At 43.1% G+C, this 20483-nt stretch overlaps 1 protein-coding gene across 3 annotated transcripts in view; it reads left to right on the forward strand.

Annotated features, from left to right (window-relative positions):
• DDAH1 (dimethylarginine dimethylaminohydrolase 1) overlaps nucleotides 1-20483 on the forward strand; it is a 151626-nt gene that overhangs the window by 44138 nt on the left and 87005 nt on the right. For 2 of the 3 annotated variants that reach the window (XM_039485843.1, XM_039485844.1), the window contains exon 1: nucleotides 15720-16111. The exons of the other annotated variant lie outside the window; for it this stretch is intronic. In XM_039485843.1, coding sequence (XP_039341777.1) covers nucleotides 15797-16111 — 315 coding nt within the window. In that variant the 5' untranslated portion in view covers nucleotides 15720-15796. Of the gene's footprint in view, nucleotides 1-15719; nucleotides 16112-20483 lie in introns of those variants that run through there. 3 annotated transcript variants of the gene reach the window in all.

Below are 20483 nucleotides of genomic sequence, written 5' to 3' on the forward strand. Positions count from 1 at the left end.
ATGTGGTTTAAAAGCAAGTGTTTTTTAATGATTAATTTGCCCTGAGGACTTGGGATACATTCGTGGCCAGTACAGCTACTGGAAAAGTCTGTTAATATGTCTGGAGATGGAGCGGAAATCCTCCAGGGACATCTCCATGAAGCTCTCCTGGAGGTACTTTAACAGCCTTTGCATAAGGTTTCTGGAGAGAGCAGCCTTATTCCATCCTCCATGGTAGGACACTTTACCACATCATGCTAGTAGCAAGTAATCTGGTATTACTGCATGACAAAGTCTGGCAGCGTATGGTCCCAGTGTTTGCTGGCATTCAAGCAACATCCATTCTTTATCTCCTCAGGAGAGTGATATCATTCATGGTAACCTGGTTGAAATATGGGAATTTAATTAAGGGGACATTCATAGGTGGCCATTCCTACTGGGCTGTTTGTCTGTGGCTGAAAAGAAATCCTCCCTGCAGTTAGCCAAGCTGTGTGGGGGATGGGGCATTGGCGCTGAGCTGTTCGCGTTTGGCTAGCAAGGATCTTCCCTGATACCAGCCACATGGTTGGGGAAGGGTTAAAGCGATCATTGCAGAGAAAAGGAGGGGGGGGCTTCACGCTGAGCTGTTCCCGTTTGGCTAGCAGAGATCTTCCCTGATACCAGCCACGTGGTGCGGTGGGGGGAGGGTTAAAGCAGTCATCCCAGAGAAAAGGATGGGGGAGGTTAGTTTGGCTTTTCTAATCGCCCTGATGTCTGGCTGCGCATAATCAGCGGCCAGGCGATTTGCCTCAACCTCCCACCCAGCCATAAACGTCTCCCTCTTACTCTCATAGAGATTGTGGAGCGCACAGCAAGCAGCAATAACGATGGTGATATTGGTTTCACTGAGGTCTGAGCAAGTCAGTAAACTGCGCCAGTGACCCTTCAAATGTCCAAATGCACACTCTACCACCATTCTGCACTTGCTCAGCCTATAGTTGAACAGCTCCTGACTACTGTCCAGGCTGCCTGTGTATGGCTTCATGAGCCAGGACATTAAGGGATAGGCTGGGTCCCCAAGGATGACTATAGGCATTTCAACATCCCCAACAGTTATTTTCTGGTCTGGGAAGAAAGTCCCTTCCTGCAGCTTTTGAAACAGACCATAGTTCCTGAAGATGCGAGCGTCATGAGCCTTTCCCGGGCATCCTACATTGATGTTGGTGAAACGTCCCTTGTGATCCACCAGTGCTTGCAGCACCACTGAAAAGTACCCCTTGCGGTTTATGTACTGGCTGCCTTGGTGGTCCAGTGCCAAGATAGGGATATGCGTTCTGTCTATTGCCCCACCAGAGTTAGGGAATCCCATTGCAGCAAAGCCATCTACTATGACCTGCACATTTTCCAGAGTCACTACCTTTGATAGCAGCAGCTCTTTGATTGCATTGGCTACTTGCAGGACAGCAACCCCCACAGTAGATTTGCCCACTCCAAATTGATTCCCGACTAACCGGTAGCTGTCTGGCGTTGCAAGCTTCCAGAAGGCTATCGCCACTCGCTTATGAACTGTGAGGGCTGCTCTCATCTTGGTATTCTGGCGCTTCAGGGCAGGGGAAAGCAAGTCACAAAGTTCCATGAAAGTGCCCTTATGCATGTGAAAGTTTCAGAGCCACTGGGAATCATCCCAGACCTGCAACACTATGCAATCCCACCAGTCTGTGTGTGTGGAATGCCAATTCTGGGCCAGGGAAATTACATGAACCTGCCCCGTTAACACCATGATGTCCACATTGCCGGGGCCTGTGCTTTGAGAGAAGTCTGTGTCCATGTCCTCACCACTCTCGTCACCGCGCTGCCGTCACCTCCTCGCCTGGTTTTTCAGCTTCTGGTTCTGCATAAACTGCACGATAATGCGCGAGATGTTTACAATGCTGATAACTGCTGTGGTGAGCTGAATGGGCTCCATGCTTGCCGTGCTACGGCGTCTGCACAGAAAAAAGGCGCAAAATGATTGTCTGCAGTTGCTCTCATGGAGGGAAGGGCGACTGACGACTGTAGCTATCCCACAGTTCCCGCAGTCTCTGCCAACCGTTTTAATTCTGGGTTGAGCTCCCAATGCCTGATGGGTCAAAAACATTGTTGCAGGTGGTTCTGGGTACATGTTGTCAGCCCCCACCCCCTCCGTGAAAGCAATGGGAAAAAATCGTTTCTCGTCTTTTTTCACTGTCACCCCGTATGTCTACTGGATGCTGCTGGCAGACGCAGTGCTGCAGCACTACACAGCAGCATCCCCTTGCCTTGCCTTGCCTTGCCGACGGCAGACTGTACAGTATGACTGGTAGCCATCATTGTCGTCTCATGGGTGCTCCTGGCTGGCCTTGGTGAGGTCGGTTGGGGCGCCTGGACAAAAATGGGAATGACTCCAGGTCATTCTCTCTTTAAGTTTTGTGTAATGAAGATTCAGTCCTGCCTGGAATATCATGCCAGCTGGAGGCTTCTGCCTCAGGCTGCTCTCCCAGCTGGCAGCACCGCGCGGTCGCACCTACCCTAGCCTGCCCTTTGCTCCCATGGCTCATGAAGCCTGGACAGTAGTAAGGAGCAGTCCAACTATAGGCTGAGCAAGTGCAGAATGATGGTTCACTCTCCTTCCCTGTAAGCCAACTGCCCTCCCCTCTCCCCTTTGGTCTCTGCTTGCAGAGGCAATAAAGTCCGTGTTGTTTCAAATTCATGCATTCTTTATTACTTCACCGCACAAATGAGGGGATAACTGACAAGGTAGCCTGGGAGGGGTGAGGGAGGAAGGAAGCAATGGGTGGGGTTGTTGTAGGGGCACCCCCTAGAATGGCATGCAGCTCATCATTTCTGCAGGATGTCTGGGGCTCTGACCCGGAGCAGCCATTTGCATCTGTGGTTCTTTAATAGGCTTGCCTGATATTCTAGGCAGGACTGAATCTCCATTAGACAAAACTTAAAGAAGAGAATGACCTGGGAAGTCATTCCCATTTTTGTCCAGGTGCCCCAAACGACCTCACCAAGGCAGGCCAGGAGCACCCATGTCTGCCCAAGCGCCCCCAACCAACCTCACCGAGGCCGGCCAGGAGCACCCATGACAGCAGCAGACGGTACAGTATGACTGGTAACCATCTTTGCCAACTTGAAAAGGCAAGGAGCTGCTGCTGTGTAGCACTGCAGTACCATGTCTGTCAGCAGCACCCAGGAGACATACAGTGACAGTGAGTTGAGTGGGCTCCATGCTTGCCATGGTATGTTGTCTGCATGGGTAACCCAGGAAAAAAGGCGAGAAATGATATTTTCCCGTTGCTTTCACGGGCGGGCCTGACAACATGTACCCAGAACCACCCGCGACAATGTTTTTGCCCCATCAGGCATTGGGAGCTCAACCCAGAATTCCAATGGGCAGCGGAGACTGCGAACTGTGGGATAGCTCCCACAGTGCACTGCTCTGGAAGTCGACACTAGCCTCGGTACTGTGGACACACACGGCCGACTTAATGTGCTTAGTGGGGACACACACAAACGACAGTATCAACTCGATTTCTGAAAAATCGACTTGTATTAAATCAAACTAATTTCGTAGTGTAGACATACCCTCAATATTGGTCTGTGCCACCTTTCAGTCTGCTATCTGTAACTGCTTCGTTCAGAACATGACACAGAATTCAGAACACAAGTTGTTGCAGCAACTGTTGCAATGGATTCTGGAGTGCTTACTAGAATTAAGAGCACCAAGTCGCAAGTGGATGAGCAGGCGAAAACTATTTCTGATGGGGATTGCCAAGGGCTGGGAAATAAGCAGGCTGCAAAATGTAGTGGGGACAAAAACCAATGGTGACATATGGGAAGAAAGCAGAGTGGTAGGGAAGAAAGACACTGACACAAAAGGTCCTGTATCAGACCTGCAAGATTGCTGGCTTACTAGAATTAAGAGCACCAAGTCGCAAGCTACACTACACAAAGGAGGCTGTTATTGTTTAATATCCTCAGGAGTTCAAGGAAATCATTCACTCAAGGAGCCATGCACAATCAGGAACGTGCTGCTGTCTCTTAAGGAAGTATTTCAGCAGCAGCAAGCATGACTTTAAAGAGCTGAATGAATGTGGCAGGAGGGATGTTTCAGGTATATGGAGAGATGTGGGATTTCTTGTGTGAAATTAGGACACTTGGCAGCTGGTAGGCTTTTAATTGCAATCCAAAGCAACTGATGGTGCCAAAGAACAAACAAAGCTATCGATTTCCATCTGGGCACAAAATTTACTTCTCAGTACTCGTCATCTTGATGTATATCTTCATTCTGTGTCTTTGTTATGCATGAGCTGAGACCCCTTTAGTCTTCAAATTTTAGTTCTGGGTTAAATGGAGTACGTGGGTAGACTTTTAAAAAAATCAGCTATTCTCCCCTTCCTTCCTTCCCAAATGCACAATGTGCTTTCAGTTTTGGAGACTCTGTTCATCTCTAGGTTCTTATACACTCTCTGTCACTCTAGTGTCTGAGTGCCTCTCGAAAATTAAGTGTAGACATAGAGATTGTTCTCTCTCCAGTCAGCAGGGACACTGGACTAAGTTTATGTTAAATGAGGCATGTTTGTTTTTAAATGCCGTGTTTTCGAGAAGTCTAGATCAAAGAAGTGGATTTTGCATTTCATTTTGAAGGCACTGAGGTTCATCGCAAACCTGACCTCTTCAGGGAGTGACTTCCAAATTCACGGGCTAGTTGCTAAGAAAGTGCTGTTTCCAGCACACGCACATTTCAGTTTGTAGTTGCCAGTTTTGTTCTAGTACAGTGGTTATCAAACTTATTTGATCAGGCCTCCCTTCTTTGTGCCTGTAGTTGTTTAGACCTCTCCCCAAGTACATATACCACCACCCAGCTCTGAAGGCAGAGCAGAGAGCAACGGGCTGCTGGCCGGGTGCCCAGCTCTGAAAGCAGCGCCATGCCAGCAGCAGCACAGAAGTAAAGGAGGCAAAGGGAAAAGTGATATTTGTCAATATCACTTTTCACAGCAGACTTAGCGCCCCATTGCTACCCTTACTTCTGCGCTGCTGCTGCCACCCTGCACGCTGCTGAAAGCCAGAGCCCTGACACCTCCAGGTGAGGGATTGGGGGAGAGGGAAGGAGTGTCTGAGCCCATGCTGCCTCCTGGTGACTGTGTAGAGTACAGTTCTGCTGATGATCTGCTATTTCTTTCAGTGATGTTGGTGGGAAGGCTACCTGCTTTCAGTGCTGACTTTCTCCTTTTCAGTTACTTTGGGAAAAGTATAACAAGTCCTGTACATTAATCTCACCTGTTCTCAAACACAGCTAAACTAATAAGGCCACCAAATTTAACAGCAGAGAGAGCCTGCATCTATTATTCAATTTCTCTCTAACTATATGGTTAAGCCAACATTCATTGCATTCCTATAAGGCAACTAACAATGCCAAGTATCTGTTGTCTGTACATAATACAAGGGTGGTTGAAATTGTCACATAATGCAAAAACTGGCATCAAACATAGAAATATAGAGATTTTAAAATGGCAGTAGGTCTACAAGGCACATTAGCTGTAGGCTAGCTAAGCAAGGAGGAGGCAGAACATTCCTAGTCCACCCCAAACCCTGCTTTGCCTCCAGCATTTATAATGGTGTTACATTTATAAAAAAGTGTTTTTAATGTATAAGGGGCGGGGGGTCGCACTCAGAGGCTTGCTGTGTGAAAGGGGTCACCAGTACTAAAGTCTGAGAACCCCTGCACTACATAGTACCAAATGGGTGGTACTGAGGCTTTGATAGAACTTTTGCTACTCATAAATATACAACAATACTCAGACATAAATTCAGCACAATGTTAAGTGAAGGGACTGGATTTTCTCTATGTGGAAAGCAAATTTCTTTTGGGAAAGCAATAATTCTAGAAACCTCCTTGCTATTTCAGGATCAAAAAATTAAAAAATACATTGAATATTCAAGCCTAAAAAGGCTTCACTTGGGTACAAAATCGGTCCCCTTATTGCTATATACCAGCCCTGTGATTGGAGTACCACTGAGTGGCAAGTCATCTGTACGGAGTAAGTAGTTGGGCTTTGTGCTGGAGAAATCCACAGGGGCAAGGGGAGGAATTCTCCTCCAGTCTGCCATGGAGTGACAGCATAGCCACAGAAGCTCCCCTGTAGTAACCTCTGTGCTTCCTGTACCTCTACTGCATGGGGGCAATGACCATCCTTCCTCCTTCTTCCTCCCGCCAAGTGCCCCACTATAACACACATAGCACATTCATGGAACCATGGCGGGTGTACACCCCTCTGCACTCTCTCCTAAGCCTGCCCTACCAGAGAAGGTAAAACTTCACCTCTCACTGTACATGGTGCCTTCTGCACCCATCATTGTGGGAGCAAGATTTGCCCTTAATGGAGTTAATCTTCTCTTAATGGACGTACATGCATAGCAAGGCTGCTCTTTATCAGCCTCTGTGGGTTTTTTGTTTTGTTTTTTGCTATAGAACCACTAGCTATTCCTGTTAAAAACTTAATGGTATGAAACTTGCTGCAATATATTCTATGTTATCCTCTTGATCGGTTGGTTTATTTGGTGAATTGAGAACCCTTTGTTCTGACATGTTCTATTTCTTTTGTTATAAGGTAAACTGGCAGAAATCAGATATTCTATCCCTTAACGAACGGTGCCTTGCTCCTTTTCAGCTGGAGGCTTAAAATTATCAAATACTTGGGGGTGACTTGCAAGGCAGTCTCAATATGAAAGTCCTAAAAGAATAAATTTCCACAGCTGATATCCTTTCAAGATTTCCTGTGATATTGCTGCCCATATTAATTACATTTTGATCATGTTTCCAATGGAATTATCTGCATTTTTTTTTCAAATCTGCACAGTCTAAAGAACATCTTGTGTTGAAGAAAGAAGAACCTTTCCCATCCTTTTCTGTGCTAGATAATAGCAACGATAATTGCATTAAACCCAGAGGGTTGATGTTGAAGCTAACCTTCCATATTCTTTCTGCTTATACAATCTCTTAACCATCACTGACCACAGAGTATATTATTAAATTTAGTAATAAAGAACCTTGGAAATGTTCACTTTTTTAGTTTAATTTGTGATGTATTAATCTGTCTGTCTGGCTCCAGTCCTAGCTTGCAAAATAATTTTCTCCTGGCCTGTGTGGGAACAAAAAGAAATCCACAGAACTGCTGACTTATATATAAGTAATAACTTTGTGATGTCTTTCCCAGGGATATGTAACTAACTCCACCTAGCCATTTTCATTTAAATATCCGGTTTCACAGTCACATCTGAAAACTGTTTGTTGACAATATACTTACCATAAAGAAGGAAGATACTATATACAGTATTAGGTAGCATTTATATCATGTGAGGCCATCAGCATCAAGAATACACAAAACATTTAAAACTCAAGACAAAAGATGATGAAGTGATGAGAGAGTCTGGTTCACCTACTAATAGCTCCCAAAGGTAATGGGAGGTCCAAGCTCAGGAAAGCATCAGATTCTGTAGCAACAGTCCAAACATCATTGTCTCATAATACTGACTCTCCATGCGTTTCTCAGGAGATGATGCTGTGGACAACAGCTGTCCCCATCTGTCCAGTCACCTCCTGGGCCTGGCCCACCTGATTGCCATAGGGCACCAGAAAAGGGTTGTCAGCTGGTTGGATGACTCTGCAGAACAGACAAATGTAGTCTTGTGGTAACATTTTTGAAAGCACCTAAGTCCCATTGACTTTTTCAATGGGACTTAGGCACTTCTGAAAATTTTACCCTCAGGCACTATGGCTTCTTTCTTCAAGAATAAAATTAACATAACTTCTTGTTATAAACACAAGCACAAAAAATTAATCAGAAAAAGCCCTGGCATGGCTACAACTCAGCCCTGCCATGTGACCCTGGCTGTGGACCCCTAACTTCCCAAAGGATTTTTACCCCTTCTGTCTCCCAGGCAGACCGTCTTACAGATCTTCCCCTGGGGGAAGGTGGGCTAGCGTCTGCTCCCTGTTCACTAGCTAGTGTCCCTGCATCCTGTTTCGGCAGCATGAGTGAATATGTCATAATCCTTTCTGCTTTAATTGCTGGAGTAGACTCTCCGAGAAGGCTAACATCATTGCCACCAGATTTCTGACTGCCCCAGAGAGTATCCTGAGCTATTGACAATATCCACCTGCATCTTTCCCTGTTAATTTTAGATGCTCTTAACAATTTGAGAATAATAAAATGAGCAATCTGTAAAATCTGCTTTGTACATTACAAATTTCCTCAAACACTCAAGCCTGAAGGCAAAGCATTCTCTACAGGTGTCTGACAATGCCATTTTGGGTAGTTACTAAACTGCAGCCTTACATCTCTAAGTTTGAGTACCACTGTATTTTGTAAGTCTGAAACTGCCTTTTCCTACTGAATTTCTTCCCAATCATCCCCCTTCATAATCATCCAGTCAGCACCCAGTTGGACTGTCCTTTACAAATCTATCAGGCTTTTCAAGCTTTTAATAGTAAATACTGTGTATATATTTTTGCTATTAATGTAGTTGCTATCCCAGGAGCTCCAATGCAAATGCAGTTGTGCCACTTAAATGATTGGTTCTTTTATAGACACCACGCTGTGTAACCATGGCTTAAATCCAACACTTGGTTCTGATCCTGCTGTGAGTGCTGTGCAGGTGTCCGCCCACATGATTATCACTGGAGCAGTGAAGCTTTAGATTGCAGATTTCATCACATATGTCTTGCAAATTTATTGTGCCTATGATGGATGGTGGGGTTTATCAGAATGTGCAAACATCCCTTGGTAAACTTACTGTAGGTCTGTGCCATCACTAATAGATCAGCATTTCCTACCTAAACTTATAATACACTTGTGTGGGCTGAGAATGAGTAACGTACCTGTCAGATACAAATGAACTGTCTTCTACAAAATGCGTATTGACCTTTTCTTGCCAAGCTAATACAATAACATCATACATTACTACAACGCTGTCTCATTCCCGTGCACAGAAGACCATATACCTAAACTTAGCCTGTAAAAGATGCCAGATGCCAGGAAAATGTATTATTGCCTCATTTTTCTACAGGAATGACAATGGCAAAATAGAGGGTGCATGTCTTAGTTTTATTTCCTCACTGTCTATCTAGTATTTGTTGCATTTGTCTAGGAAATGCATCCATCATTGAACCAAATATCATCTTCTCCACTCTTTTCTGTAAGAAAAATTCTAATGCTTTCATTTTCACCTGGAGACCCTTTCATCCATGGTAATGTGAATTTGTGGTGCACCACATCTTTAATCTTCCACACTCCTAAATGACAGATTTCACTTACTGAAAGGGAATTTTAGAAGAAGATGAGATACTATCAATGAATCTATAGAAAATAATTCTACAGGAGTTATGTGGTTAATGTCCAAAAGGTCTGTTCGCCCAACTGAGTAAATCCAAAGTTCAGCCTAGCTGTACTAGTGCATTTCATTGTAACAAAAGAAGTGGGACGACCATAGATGTGAAGCATGCATGACTCCTCTGACTTTTGTCTATGCTTCTTGGTGCCACACATATTGGCAAGACTGCTGTCAAAGCTGATTTCTAAAGGATAATCTTTGACAGCTTTTTTTCCCCAACTGCTTAGCTGTCAGTTCATGGAAATTGCTACTTGTCTTATGTAAAATGCCAGCTGACAAAGTGCCTAGTTCATTAAAGCACAGTAGAGTAAACAAATACTGTGTTTCTACTGAACAAGCTACATATAGAACAAATTCTGCAGTCAGGGTATGGATCTGTAACCTTTTGTTTAGATAACTCAACTCCAGTCCCCCTAGCCTCAGGTAGGGGAGAAATCAGGAAAACATTGCACCTCCAGAACGTTCTGCCAGGTGCTGACAGGTACATGGTTTAGCATCTGGAAGCGATCACTGTTCCCTCCAAAGAGGTCTCTGCTACATAAACACTGAATAGTTCACAGCTATTTTCAGCTTGCATTAGCTTCTTTTTCTACCATTATAATAAAAAGGGAATAATCTTGAGTATTAAATAGTTATATTTGTACAGCACTTTGAACATATAAAGACTGGCACAAGCTTTGTAAGGTGTCGTAGTGTTTGTGCACATGTTGCCTGAATGCAATCAGTTAATGTTTTTTAATTCCCCTGATTTTACCCAGATTATTGAGTTGATACTCTGATAACATGATTTTTAATAAGAATATAATTTGCCTAAATGACTGAGCTATTTTGTGTAAAAGTGGGCTGGATTGGAAGTCAGGAAATTCTGTATGCGAATCCTAGCTCTGACACTGGCTTGTTATGTGACCTTGGAAAATCAGTGCTTGTCTATACTGTGAAGCAAATTTGGCTTAAGGTAGGGTCTGAATATAAAGTGGAATAGCTATTCCAGATTAACTCCACATCCAAAGTGGATTAAGATAATTCAGAATAAAGAATTCTTATTCAAGAATAAAAGAATCCACTCAGGAATTTGACTGGGAATAGTTTAATGCAAAATAGCTATTCCAAACTATTTTTTCCTGCGTAGATAAGCCCTCATTTAACAGCTTTGCCTCAGCATCCCTATCTGTAAATTGGATAAATAATACTTATCTCCCTAACAGTTAGAATCGAATCATGTACCCTTGTTCAGACCAAACTCCAATTGATACTAATGGAAGTTTTGCCCGAGTAAGGAGTGTAGGATCATACTTCTCATGTTTGGGCAGCAGTCTGATTATGTTAGGTTCTATGATTATTAGCACTCCTCTGCAAAGTAGTTGCAGTATTTTCCTACAGAGGTGAAAGAAACATAGAAGAAACTTGAAAATTTTACCCAATGTCTTCTAACTATGTTTCTGGTACAGTGGACTTATCCACATGGCAGAGAGTTGCTGGTTGAATGCCTAACATGCCTTTTTGTTCTGGTCTTTCATGCTCCTTAATTTTGTGCAACACTTAGTTAACATAGTGACACACACTATATAGAAACTTGAGAGAGAGAGAGAGAGAGCGGTGTTAAGAACTGCTAGCATCTGCAAGTGCTGGAAAGTATGTTCAGACCTGGCATCCTAGAAGGCTTCAAAAGATTGCCCAGGCTGCTTGATATGCTTTTACACTAGACATTGATCCAAATTCCACAGTTTATTACTGTCATGCAAATTGTTCAATAGCAGTGAACAACTGTGGTCTTCAATTACATAGTGCAGTACATGGGCGTTGCCTGATTTTTGGCATAAATTCTGAGTCCTGATTTACTCACAGAGATGATGTAACATGCCAAAGAAATATTTGTGATAAAACATGCTTTATTTATGCTACACGACTCATCCCAGAAATAAGTTTCAGAATCTCTAGTATGTAACCATCTTCTGCCAAAATTATCAGTTATTTCCTGAATGTAATGCCACGGCTAGAAAATCTGGCTAATATGCCAAGTGATTTTGTCAAACTGATGGAATTTTACTTTGTTTCTTGTTGATTTTTTTCAGTCCTGACAAACCTTTAAAATAATATCTTCTTTCAAATCTACTGCTTTCTTTTGAAAGTGACTGACCTATTCACACGTGCTTTCACAAGTACATTCCTGTCATTCAACTTTCCTCTGACCCTCTTAAGACTTTCTCATTGGCACTGTCAAATAAGTCACCGTAGTGTCAATGAATATGTATACTTTTCTATGTGAACATACAGTGTGTTTTCCCGATTTTCTCTTTCTAGCTACCAATTTTCATGTTGTTTAAGTGCTGTGCATAGTACCTTCTAATCTGGTCCCTGTTAGAATGGTGGCGGTTGTTGTTTTTATTTGTTGCTGAATTCATTTCAGATACTTTCCTTGTGACACCTCTTTCTTTTCTGGCTAGCAGATGGCATCTCTACTGACTTCCATTAGCATCTGTCTGAACTGACTATATTAGGAAAACACAAAATATCTGTAATAATGTAATCCATAAAGTGATGAAATAAATATACTCCATGATTCTTGAAAGAATGAAGGTGATTATAGCTGATCCTGTAGCTTTTTGGATTACTGCATATGCTATTATGATGAATTTTAACATTACATTAATCAGACTGTGTAATTTTTGTGTGTACTGTTAATTTATATGTAAACTGAATAATTTTTGCTACCCTTACCATAAATATGCACAATTTTGCTCCTACTGCATCTGTTCCTAGACACTGTTAATGACATGTCGTGGTTACAAAAATATTATCCTCAAAAAGCTAGTTTTGATTTACATTTAAATTGCACCTGTACCTTTAAATAGCTACATGTAGCATTTTGGTTTATAGCATATTCAATACTTTGTTTCTATAACTTTGTGTTCGTATATAATTTTTTATATTTTCAAAGCAGTGGTGTAGTGTTAAAAAAAGAAATGGGTAAACTAACCTAAACTAAACTCCGCATTCCCCAAATGAGAAGTGGATAAACTCCATTTGCCTGTGTTTATCCACAATGCTACTGGTTCAAAGTGCATTATATTCTTTGCATCAAAGTGCATTGTATTCTTTGCATAAGGACCTCTGTCCATAAACAGCTTCCCCCCTCCTTAGAAACAGAATGGCATACAAAAGCTGTTAGAAACAAATTATATATATTTAGTCCTTCCATACAGCACTATCATAAGTTTATGATATATAGACCTATAGATTCTATTGTCCATCTGAGATTATCCCATGTCAGTGATAATTACTACAGGAGAACCACATTATTCTATCTTATAATAAATGCACATGATGGCAGCATCACCTAATATCCCATATTCCTACAATTTTTAGTAAGAGTTAAAAAAAAAGTAAGTTTATAAATAAATTACATATTTTGAATGTTTGAAAATCTAAAATGATTAGAACTACTCTATTCAGTGATTTTCAACACGCTATTTCTTATTATGGAACCTATATTTATTCTAATTATTGACTAATCTTACCATTTCTTCTTCATGCCTGCACCGGCACCCTGCCGCAGGGGCTGCGTCCGCAGGGGCTGGACCTCCCGCCCTCGCGACGGCTCCCGCCCATGAGCGAACAGCGCGCAGGGCCGCCGGACCGGCGAACGCGGACCGCCACGACCCCCTCTGCTCTGCAGTCATGTCGCTGCCCGCCGCTGCCCTCCGCTCCCGGCTCCGCTCCCGCAAGATGGCGCTTTGGGGGCGTGAAACATCATGCTAACCAAAAAAAAAATGTGTGTCATTGGCCAAAACCATGATTTATAATGATAAAAATAAAAAATGATGCTTTGATAAATGTAGAATCATCAAATTTTATGTATGTGTTCCAATTCTATCTTCAAGATCCTCAATAGTTTGTCATTCTCCTAAATAACAGAGGTCATTTGCCTGTTTGTATACTGAAAATACATTTAATACCCATATTTATATAACTATTCAAATAACTACACACATGTGGTCATTTCAATGACCAGGGAAGGAACCTGGGAAGTACTTGGCTGAAGATGCTGGATAAGGCCTGGGAGGAGGCATTCCAAAGCAAAAAAAAAGGCTGAGGGAAAAGTGAAGTAGGGCGGGTCTTTCTTTGCATGGACAGTTACTTCATAGTTTAGGTCCCTGGGCTGGAGGCTGGAGTAGAGGGTGAGACTGGACTCCCACTTGCTGCTACCTCATGGAAGTGGAAATCCCTGCAATGAAGAGAAAAGATGCTGTAGTGCAGAACGGGGAGAAGGCAGACAGGCCCTCAAGGGAAGACAGTGATCCAGTAAAAAGACTTGGAGATTTGATGGTTTGTTTTTAATTTCCTTTGGACTTTTACTTGATGCTCATGCTGCCCTGGAGGAACTCAATCATCCAACCAAACTACCCCACCACCAGAGGGAGACTATGGCTCAGTGTGGGGAAACTGTCAGAGCTGTGCATCTTGACAGAGAGAGGTAAGCCGCCTTTCTACAATACCCAAATCAGATGTTAATTAACATGAAGCCAAAGACATGCAGGTACAGTTATATAAATGATTTGGCTATCTAAGTGTCCTTGTGGTTAGGAATGCAGTTATGGAAATGATCAGATATCCAAGTAAATACTCCTGAATTTACTGGAAATAAAACTGAAGTCAATTCAAAGTTTGCACAGATTTCCATGGAGCCAGGATTTCACGTTTGGTGTTTATCTCAATGTACAAAAATTACTTGGCACCTGATCCTGGAATTAGCTCCATTGGCCTTTAAGCCTTATTAGGTCCCTGCTCCTACTGAAATCAATGGCAAAACTCTCATTGGTTTCATGGTACAGAGTCTGGCCCCATTCTGGTAAATAATTGGTAGACAGTGACATTATGCATGTACAGTATATGATTTTCAAATGAATATACCATTGTTTCTAATACCAGCATATTAAAATGCTAAACCAACATGAAAACCTCAAGTTTTGCTTTGATTTTAAAAATTTCAAAAATGGCCTTATTTTGCATTAAAAACACAACACACAACAAAACCTAACTCAAAAACGGAATGTTTACAGGATATTTCTCTGAAACAGGACCAAATAAGGGCAAGAGTATCACATTTCTGAAAAGTGTGAAACTTCTTTCAGTTCAAAGTAAATTTTCTATGAGTACCTGCAAAACTTTGATTTTTTTTCATGTTTTTATATGAAACAGGGCAGGCCATTTCATGGAAGTTTTGAGAGAGGAAAAAATATCAAGAACTAAATGAGAGAGAGAGGGAGAGAGAGAGAGAGAGAGAGATGCTTTTGTCACTTTTGTACAACTATTTTTGAACAAATGTATTACACAAGTTGAAGGTACCACACTTCACATGTCCTCATTTTGTTTTCAAATATAACTTCCTCTAACAAAATACAGTGCTGGATTGGCAGGACTATACTTAAAAAACTGCAGCTGTGCCACTGCAGTGCTTTAGTGCAGATGCTACTATGCCAACGGGAGAACTTCTCCTGTCCACGTAGTTAATCCACCTCTACAAGAGGCAGTAGCTATGTTGAGAGGAGAAGCCCTCCTGTTGACACAGCACTGTCTCTATCAGGGTTATGTCGGTATAAGTGTCGCTCAATGGTGTGGATTTTTCACACCCCTGAGCAACCTAGTTATATGGATGCAAGTTTATAGTGTAGACCTGGCCTAAGAAACTGCTCTTGGAAAGTTATTAGCAACTCAGAATTCAAAATGGCCCTAAATATCCTCCCTCCTCAGCTCCGGGGAAAGTTTGGCTTTGCATCTGGAACCAAATTCTGTTGACTGGACACCTCACTACCAAAAAGACGTTTAGAGCTAAAGAGCCCTCTCCCATCCCTGCACATTGAGGGTGCAATACATACACCTGGTCCTTACATAGGTGCACAATGGGCAAGGGAGGAAGGCATAAAGAACCTCCTCCTCCTCCTCTCCCTGCCACCCTCACTTGCAGGGGAGCCCTTTGCTAGGCACTGGCACCCAGGTTCAGAATGTGGCCTATGTGCTTTCAGAGGAATCCAGATACAGTGAAGTCTCAGTGAATGAGGGGCTGGGCACCTGACCCATCTTCCTCCCTCCACACAGTCTGCAGCCAGCTAGCTCCAAGCTGTGCAGCAGCTGAGCACTTGCAAGTGCAGCCTGCAGAGCGCTCTCCTCCAGCTCCCCCCACCCTTCCAGGAACAGGTCCTAGGGCTCCCCCAAAAACCAGGTACAGGGCTCTGCCAAAACGACCAATCAGGTGCTTCGATCCAAGCAGCCAGCCAATGGGAACTCCCTTGGAACCGCACCAATGGTGGGCTGCCTATTCAGGCAGAGCCGCGTGAGCCCTACCCCGCGGGGACGGAGGCGGGTGCGGGGCCCGGCTGCTGTGCAGTGAGCGCGCGGCGGTGCCTGCTACTCGCCTCCCAGCATGGCCGGGCTGAGCAGCGGCAGCGGCTGCGGCTCCAGCCTGGGGCGGTGCAGCCACGCTGTGGTGCGGGCGGTGCCCGAGACGCTGGCCCAGCACGCGCTGCGGATCGAGAAGGGCAAGGAGGTGGACTTCGCGCGGGCCGAGCGGGAGCACCAGCTCTACGTCGGGGTGCTGAAGAACAAGCTGGGGCTGCAGGTGCTGGAGCTGCCGGCCGACGAGAGCCTGCCCGACTGTGTCTTCGTGGAGGACGTGGCCGTGGTGTGCGAGGAGACCGCCCTGATCACCCGGCCGGGGGCCCCCAGCAGGAGAAAGGAGGTACCAGCTGCAGGGGGAGCGGGGGAGGCTCGCTGAGCACGGGCGGGGCTCCAGACCTGGTGCCCCACCTGGGGAGAGCTTCGCCCCCACCGGCCCCACGCGGTCTCTGCTAAGATCTCTGCACCTTGCCGGGCGCGGGTAGAGCCCATGGTCCCCAGAATCCCAGGCTGGGTCATTTTCTGGTCGGACTTGCTCTGTGACGTTTTATTTTAACTTAATGTAGAACAGAGCCGGTGCAAATGTACGGCATTAAACCGAAGATCTCTGTGGGAAATGTTTGCAAGGAATAGCTCTTCCGGGAAGTGAGCAGTGTATACAGAGTGCGGTGCTGTAAGGCGTGGCAGGTTGGTGGCATGATGGGAGAGGAGAGGCAGAAAATGCTCAATGCACTTGCAGTCTCCCTTTCCCACAATGAACTCCAATCTGAGTGCTTATGGAGAAGCTTTCCCATTCTTAGCACAGAAGCCATAGCTTGGGAAGAACACGTCTGACTTAGTTTTCAGTCGTGCAGGGAATCACCTGTATCAGAAAGAAAATGAATCCAGATGTATGTTCTTGTTGTCTTGGCAGTGCTATAATGGTGACTGCAAATTGTCTAGACTGAAAAACGGATCTAGTCCTTTTTGTTTTGCAACTAGTTGTGCTTAACAAACATGTCAGGATGTCTATCACTTTGGTCCACGAAATAGATCTCACTGATGTGTTTTAAGACATCCTGAAGCCCTTTATAGTAAATCACAGCAGTTCTTCGTAAGTTTAAACACAATCCAGGGAGATGGTACAAAAATGTTAAAAACTAATTAACAACTCCAGGTATATGTGCAACACTGCACAAGGCTCAGTGTGAATCTAATACATGTGTAGATGTAGTATAAATTTACTCTTACATTAGAGAAGCTGGATGGAAACATTGAATTTATTCCGTTTCACTAACATTTCTATTGAATGGGAATCACTCCTTTAAAACACTGAAAGATGGTATGTGTGGTTTTGTGTTTTTTACATATGAACAAACAAAAATGCACACCTACATAATTTGGTGTGACAGATGTCCCTATAACAGATTAATATATCAATATATTATATTAAAGTGTTCATCTTATTAACTCAGCAGGTTGTATAAGCACTGTATTGCAGTTTTGAGTGCAGAAATTTAATATATTTCCTGGGTGTAGCCCTTGCGATGGTGGTCAGTGCACGCGTAGACTAGCGTTAAGTACACTTTTAAAATGTGCAGTCAGTTTAGTTTCTCAAATACATTTAAATATAAATTGACTAAAAAGCCATTGTCACAGTCAGAGCATATTTGAATTTACTGTACAACATTTTTTTAAATAATGTAACTTCTAGGGATTCTAGATGTCTTGGATGCTTGGGATTCAATAATTTAAGTGGGCTTTGGTGTTTTCTTCTTCATTAAGCTGTAATACCAACCCTCTGACATCTTCATATGTGTTTATGACCGTTCTAAGTCACATCGTCACTTGGAGTCCTTCAACAATGTATTAATTAAATAGTATTTCCCCCCTTTTCATATAAGAGGATACATCTAATAACACTCCTCCCAGTTTCAGGTTACTGATGTACCCTGTACCCAGGGCAGAAGTGGCTCATGTCAGGAAGCACCTTTGCATTCAGTTCAGACAAGCAGGGAGAAGATCAGCCAACCAGAAAATGAAATAAAAGCAGCCAGCAAAGGATGATTTGGGAAAAGTCTGAAGCAGATTAGCAGCTAAGAGAAATCAGGCAGTTAGATAATACAATAACAACAATGATCTGTCATGGAAGAATAAGTCTCTGTTACAAATAATCAGTACTTTATCTTAGTAGAAGTGCTTTAAACAGTACACTGTATAAATCTGCACAAAATTTTTATTGCTTGCTCTTGCCATTCATCAGTAAAGATTTCATAGAATGTAGGTAAATGATTGCAAGTTAAGAGTGTATTATTTTTGCATCGTAACTATTCATAACACACTAGTAAATATCAATAACTGATACTACTGCAATGTAAACTTAGACTCATTGTGTCTCTTTTCAGTTTTAATTGGCAGTATTTATTAACCTGCACAGTACAATACTTCATAATGGGTCTTCAATTATTGGTGCAAATTAGTAATAGTTCTGATATATTCAGAATAAAATTCTTTTTATAAAGCGTTAAGTGTATCTTAATCTCTCACATTTCAGGACATTCAGAACAAAGATGCCCATGGTTGCCTTTACCCAGCCCTTTGTGTGCACATGAGTTATTTCTGTCTATACATATAATTTTAACATGAATGCCTTAAACCCAATTGTGCATTCATGGTGCACCTATGATTTCTGTATGGTAGAAACCAGTGGAAAATCTTGGGCACAGGAATGTAGACTCTGGCATTTAACGAATAGGTGCAAGTGGCTGAGTTACTGCTACTGGAACCTTTGCTCTGAAATTCCAGTCTTTATGTTTGACACTTCAAATCTGTTCATCAAGCCACCTCCCTCTCTGCATTCAAATGCATCTTAAACTCATTTCTGTCACCTTGCCTCTAATAAGTGAGATGGGTCAGGGAATAAAATGTACCCTCCCCTCCCGCCCCCCAAGTTACAGAACCACCAAGTTGGGAAGGTGTTTTACTGTGTATACACATCATCTTTGTTGTAACACTTCTCTTCCTCATTCCAATTCCCCTCCTTTTTTGTCCCTCACTACTCTTTTTTCACAATCTGTATTCACAGATGAGCTGTGGGGTAGGGCTTTACTTGTTTCTTTGAAGCTGCTAGCATACATTTGGGCCCTCAGGAAATAACTAAATGTGCCATTTACCTAGATTCTTTGCATTTAGTTTTCCTTTTTAAAAAAAAAATGAATTAAAAGGCTTTTTTTAATGTGTCTTGTCAAACAGTGCAACTGTCTGAGAGATTGTGCAAGTCTCTCATTCAAGAACATGCACATGCATGTATTTGGAGGAGTGCAGCCAGATATGTGCTTAAAAAGGTAATGACATCAAAGTAGTATGTGGGTGCAGTATGTTACTTTCAAATGCAGCCGTTCCTCAACCAGACTTCTTCAAGAGAATTTTCACTGAACCTTACCATGACCTGCTGGCATGATTATTTATGCCAGTGTAGAGTTCTGATGATTTCAGTGGAGCTCTGTCAGTGGCTCTCAACCTTTCCATTTCCAACCCTACCCATTTCAGGAGTCTGATTTGTCTTACGTACCCCCAGGTTTCACCTCACTTAAAAACAACTTGCTTACAAAATCAGACACAAAAATACAGTGTTGCAGCACACTATTACTGACAAAGTGCTTACTTTCTCATTCTTACCAGATCATTGTAAAATAAATCAATTGGAATATAAATATTGTACTTATATTTGTGTGTAGTATATAGAGCAGTATCAACAAGTCATTGTATGAAATTTTAGTTTGTACTGATTTCACTAGTGCGTTTTCTGTACCCTGTTGTAAAATTAGGCAAATATCTAGATGAGTTGATGTACCCCTGGAAGCCCTCTGCGTACCTCCAGAGCTAAGCATACCCTGAGTTGAAAACCACTGCTCTGTGTGAACATAAGGGGCCATGCTAAGCTTAGAATAGAGGTGTCATCTCTCCCTAAGGCATAGAATTGCCAATACTATGTTATGCGTTGTAATAAATGGACAGATTAAGTCTGGATCCAGGTCTGTGCTCAGAAGGAGCCCAGAAGCTTGTAATGTAAAGATTCAGCAAGGGGGGCAATGCAAAATGTGGCAGCAGCTTATGGGAGATGGGCAGGAGGTAGAAGGCTCCTGCTACACAACTGACTGCTATTGATGGCACTGGCAGGAGGTGGGGCTCACTCAGCTCAAGAGAAGGCTGTAGGCAGATCTGGGGCAAGAAATGAGCGTGGCTGGCCCACCCTTGGGTCCCACCTTGTGCTGATGCAGAGGGATAGGATGTAGCAGTATAACTAAATGGAGGTATTTATGGATTTTTTTCCCCCTACATGGATGTGATCCATAGAGCAAAGACTAAGGAGTAGGCAAAGAGCATGGAGTCAGCTGTAAAATGAGAAGAGGGGAGCTTGTTTTTTTTGTTTTGTTTTTTCTTTTAAGAAAGTTGTTTTCCAACCACTAATTGGGCTGGGACTTTAAAGGCAGGTGGATAAGCTGGACAGCCCAAGGCTGAGGAGGCAGTGAAAGAGGCTAATGTGGAGGGGGTCTGGGAAAGAAGACAGGGTGGTCTGTATTGGGAGGAAATGTTTGTGGGGAGCTGGAGCAAAATTTTGGCAGCTCTGGGCCCTTGATACCTTTTTTCTGCTCCTGGTAATAAAAGCAGTGCACTAACAGGGTGAAATTAATTATATGTTGGCTATTACAAGTGCCAGCCAGGTGATAAAATGT

This window comes from Mauremys reevesii, linkage group 8 (genome assembly GCF_016161935.1).
Source record: "Mauremys reevesii isolate NIE-2019 linkage group 8, ASM1616193v1, whole genome shotgun sequence".
Taxonomy (NCBI): domain Eukaryota; kingdom Metazoa; phylum Chordata; order Testudines; family Geoemydidae; genus Mauremys; species Mauremys reevesii.